The 4969-nt window shown below is 46.5% G+C and overlaps 2 protein-coding genes and 1 non-coding gene across 3 annotated transcripts in view; 1 reads left to right on the forward strand and 2 right to left on the reverse strand.

Annotated features, from left to right (window-relative positions):
- Nucleotides 1-720, reverse strand: part of TDRD6 (tudor domain containing 6) — a 16160-nt gene extending 15440 nt beyond the window's left edge. Inside the window, exon 1 of the mRNA XM_019538101.1 lies at nt 682-720. Coding sequence (XP_019393646.1) covers nt 682-720 — 39 coding nt within the window. The remainder of the gene's footprint in view (nt 1-681) is intronic.
- Nucleotides 721-2751: 2031 nt separating this feature from the next.
- TRNAT-UGU lies at nt 2752-2824 on the forward strand. Its single transcript has one exon. It is a non-coding gene; the product is annotated as a tRNA-Thr (tRNA).
- A 764-nt stretch (nt 2825-3588) lies between these two features.
- The window catches only part of SLC25A27 (solute carrier family 25 member 27), a 23180-nt gene continuing 21799 nt past the window's right edge, over nt 3589-4969 (reverse strand). Inside the window, exon 9 of the mRNA XM_019537117.1 lies at nt 3589-3987. Coding sequence (XP_019392662.1) covers nt 3916-3987 — 72 coding nt within the window. The 3' untranslated portion in view covers nt 3589-3915. The remainder of the gene's footprint in view (nt 3988-4969) is intronic.

A 4969-nucleotide genomic window follows, 5' to 3' on the forward strand; every position in this document is an offset into this window, starting at 1 on the left:
ACCCGCGGGTGCCTGGCCATCCTCCAGGCGTGCGCTCATAGGCTGCCTCGCCCCCACGTGACCCGCGGAGCCACGTGAGCCGAGGGCGAAGCAGTTAAACGGCTTCGAGAAGGGGAAAAGTTGGGCGCGGGTGAATCCACTGGGTGGAGGGGGGTGGCTCCGTGTGCTGTTAGCGGGCAGTAGTATGACCCGTGTGGGCTGTGCCTAGCTGGGGGCTCGGTGCGTCCCGGGCGGAGCGGAGGATCTGGCAGCGCTGATGCCTGCGCAGGCTCATGGCCTCCTCACGGCTACGGTGGCCATCATAGAGGGCAGACCAGCTGTCCTCTCTCCATACGAAACCTGACACTTTTACATCCTCTATTTTTTCTCTTGAAGAACAGAAAAATTTTCTCTTCAAGAGAAAAATAGAGGGTGTAAGCCATTGGGTTGTGTATCCAGAGACAACAGAGTAGCAGAAACCTGGACTGTCTTCGATGATGGCTGCCTTTCTTATGTCCATGCCGGCCGTGAGCCTCCGAGCAGCAGGGGAAGCTTGTCTAGCACCCAGCCGGAGCGCCCCCCGCCCAAACGCCATGCCCCCCAGTCCAACGACAGTGGCTGGCTGTTACGTCAGCCACCGCGGCGTGCCCCGTGACAGGAGACGCTGGCCACAACCTGCTCTGCCCCAGAGCCGTCCTTTACTTGCCTTGCTCCCCGGGCTGCTGCCGGAGCCTGCGGCATTCCTACCTAGGGTGCAGACAGGAGTGACCATTTTCACCCGATGGGCAATAGATCAGGTGAAAATTGCCATGTGTAAAATGGACAGATGGCCACAGAAAGCACTCTATAGCCGTGACCAGACGTAGTACAGACTGCTTCAAAAACAGCCGCTGGGGTGAATGTGTGAACCCTCGCTGCGTGAGGGGCCACATGAAGGTGTTTTGAAGCGCAGTGCTTTCTGTAACTTCTGTCCGTGCTAGAGGAGCCATGGGCAGGTGCCCCGCCTGACACCAAAAATATCCTGGACCCTTTACCACAGTAAACCTGCAACTCTCAACTGGGGTGCCGCAGAGCCCTGCCGTGCCTTGCAATCCTGCCAAGGGTGCCGCATAAGGTTAGTGCTGCTAAGTGGGCAAGCATGATAAACCCAGGGACAAACCCATGATAAACCCAGGGATAAACCAAGCAAGATAAACCCAGGGATTTGACATCAAAATCCAGAGTGTTAAAACCATTTGGCCATGTAGTAATCCTGAGGAATTGCTCTATTTTCTGTAGTCAAAAGACAAGTGAAAGCTAAGAGCTGTTTTTTTCCAAGGGGTGCCTGGAGTCTAAAAAAGGTTGATGGTGGTCTAAACAAACCCCCAAAAAGTGTAATGCAATTATTCCAAAAAGTGTTAGCTGCAATTTTGGTAAGAAGGACAAGCAATAAATATGAACTTAGGCCAAAGTGATCAAAATAAACAACCAGTTGTCACCCCTGCTAAGAGCACCAAGTCAACAGGAGTTACAGTTGCTTAGCATTACTGGGCATTAGTTAACCTCTTCAAGGTTTCCAAATCTGCATATAGGTCCCCCTCTATAATTGAAAGCACTGGCCTTAATGTTTATGACAAGTCCTCAAAATTAAATGCATCAGATGTGTAAGAGACAATTTTTTGTAATTATAAAAATGCTTAGTTCTTACAGTAGTATTAAACACTGGGCTTCTTCATTAAATATTTTATGCTCAGGCTGAAATTTTATATCAGGAGATAAACAGACTTTTTAAAAATCAAAATGCAGTTCTATAGTTAGAATGACTATAACAGTGACACCATCTTAGTGAGTGGATCAGGCGCTTCTTTATACAAATAGCTAGGTCTACCAGACTGTCAGAATTGCACTGAAGGTCTAACTGAGAGCAATTTTTTGTCTAACTATACTTTATTACTAGCAATGATGTACAAAAGGAGAAACATGGGCTGAGTTTGCAGAAGTGGAGAAAACACTTAAGAAAACATTTGACCTGCTAAATTAGTGACAATGCCATTGTTACAGAGCAATTTGTAGCAGACTTGCACTTTGTGTTCCAGCACACAGCCCAATCATCCTGCAGCCACAACTCATGCCTACATTGTAGTCTCATGGTGTGACATCTGAGCTGCGTCTGCTTCCCTGGACTAGCCAAACTGTGGAGCAAAGACAGTAGCACAGTGTGTAAAAGCCCATCAGGGACCCCCAGTATTTAATCAGGTGGTTGAATCCCATGCAGCCATGTCTTTATAGCTTTGTAACCCAAGCTAGCTCTGTTTAAGTAGTAGCTCAGGTATACTGACCCCAGCTATACCTTCACCTGTTCACTGCAGCATAGACCTGCATCAGGTGGCTGATTTCTACGCAATCCAAGCAGCTTTGGAATTATTGCATGCTCTTACTGCATGATGATCTGAAATTTCCATGTATTCTGAGTAAGATACTAAAAAAGCTGAAAGTTTGGTGAAAAAAAACCAACCCAAATTCTGCCTCTGTGTTCTTCAGGCAGGCACAGTACCTTTCCAAACAAAGCTCTGATGGTACAAATTAATTTTGACTTGGGTCACAACTGGGATTCTTAAGATAGCATGCTAATAAGGGTGAAATTCATCAAAAGGCAGCAAGTGTTACATGTCTGCTGTTCATTTACCTCTGCCCAGGAGTGAGTTTCTAGTATGGTAGTCACACAAAGAAAGTACACGTATATTGGGAACAAAGCTGAGTTTATCAAAAGGAGAAGAAAAAAAAAAAAGAAGTGGCTCTATAGCTCAGTGGTTAGAGTACTGGTCTTGTAAATCAGTGGTCATGAGTTCAAGCCTCACTAGAGCCTTCACCTTACCCTTTGGGGCTGGACTTGATCTTTAATAAGCAAGGCTAAGTACATGCTCTCTTGTGTTTGTAGGCGCATCACAAGCATGTTGGGGGAGGTTATACTTCCTCTCTATCCAGCATTGGCAAGGCTCCAGCTTGAGTACTGCATCCAGTTGTCTTCAACAGAAGACTGGACATATATTTGGCTGGGGTGATATGATCCCGGGTAGGGGCTTGGACCTGATGATATGTTTAGGCCACTTCCGACCCTAAGTACTATGATCAAAGTACAGTAAAATCTCCGGTAACCGGCACCTTCCAAGCTGGCATTCTCAGTTTCTCTGAGCCCCCATGGCCCAGGGCAAAGCAGCCTGCACTGCCAAGCCCCCATGGCCTGGGGGCATAACAGGCTGCGCCGGGCCCACAGGGAGGGGCAGCGATGCTGCGGGAGGGGCAGTGACACCCCGGATGTGGTGGGAGAAGCAGTGGCCCAAACAGCCAAGGACACCTGCTTGGGCCGCTCATTTAATATTTTGTTATCCAGCATCCTCCATTCCCTGGGGATGCCAGATAACAGAGCTTTTACTGTATTCTACTTGTTATATAAAACGTACCCTGAAGTCAGGGCTACAGCAAGTGGTAGTCTAATTGCATTCACCTGTTACAGTTCTTAGTAACCAATGCTTGGTTGCTAAGACGTTATCAACATTTATGAGGGGATAAGTAGTTAGTACATTTTCTTTTTGTGTGTGGATGGGTATAATACTAATGACAGGCTCCAAATGAATGACTGGAGTCCTTTATTTATCCAAAGAATACACACTGTGCAGCAGCACATCTCCCAGCATGGCTGATGTTTACTACCAAGTGAAGCAGCATTTTTTCCCCTAATGGACACTTGCTCTATGAACCCACCAGTTTAGTTCACATATCGTCATCTGCCAAACAGCAATCAGCGGGTAGCATTAAATGACTACTAAAGGGGATTGATCTTGAGGTGTGATACTACTACCAGTTAATTGCTCTCTGGTGAAGTACTGTTAATTGTTGAGCTACTGGATTTGTAATTCTTCATCTGTTTTATGACTCAGGGCATGATTTCAAAAGATTTTAAAACGAACTAACTCCACAGATCCTTCTGATTTGTTCATAAGTGAGCCAGAACACCAATGACCATGGAGCCTGCAAAAGCAACCACAGAAAGGATAAATGACAGAACAAAAGTTGTGTTTTTATGAAGAAGGATAAACAGTATTAAACTGTTTTTATCTCAGGTAGATTATAAAGCCTTTTAGGGATGATGTCCTTATGTATTTTAAGTGGAGCCAGGAGCCTTACCTGTAGTTAAGGTGACCTGATGCTTTTCATAAGACCCTCTTTTCAGTTTGACAACACTTAGGACCTTCCTTGTTTGGTGTTTGCTTCCAGCAGATTTTGTTTTTTGTGGGGAGGGGAGGGAGGCGGGGAATAAGTCTTGAAAACACCTGAACTATCTCTGCCTAAAATTAGGGGCAGATATCATTTTATTCATGTTAAAAAAAAATCCTTACAACTGTTCAGCTGATAAGCTTTGGAGCAAAGGACAGCTATCTGGCAGTAATTGTGTCAGGGAGTACCTTTTGATCTTTCTATCAGAAATGGCCCAAATTTGCCATTTGAAACCGGTCTAGTAGCATATGCTAAGCCCCTGTATATTCCAACAGGACTGGACATGCTCTAACCCAGTAGTACTCTCACCTCTGGCCCACGAGGCTATGTCATCCTGCCTGTGGAGCTCTCCTTGAGGTCAGAAATGTGGTGGTCAGGGAATGATGGCAGCGTTAATTGATGTTGGCCTGCAGCCAAATTTCCAGACCCCCTGGGCCAGATGATGTGAGCTGTGCACTAGATCACGCAGGTACACAGCACCAGGCAGGTACGTGGACAGATCCAGCATGCAGGACCAGGCCAGCACACCAAAATTTACCCTCAGACTGATCCCACATACTAACTCAGTGCTGGATCCAAGCTGCATACCAGCCCATTACCACTCATTTGCTTGGAGAAGCTAGAAGGCTGAATGCTGCTGCTCTAGCCTAGAGGCTAAGCAAGACTCTTTGCAACTGGCTGTTCCTACTAGGTGCTGCAAGTCACTGTGAGGCTGGGCACATGAAAAAAAAAAAAA

This window comes from Crocodylus porosus, unplaced genomic scaffold, assembly GCF_001723895.1.
Source record: "Crocodylus porosus isolate Cpor-Errol unplaced genomic scaffold, CroPor_comp1, whole genome shotgun sequence".
In the NCBI taxonomy this organism is placed as follows: Eukaryota; Metazoa; Chordata; order Crocodylia; family Crocodylidae; genus Crocodylus; species Crocodylus porosus.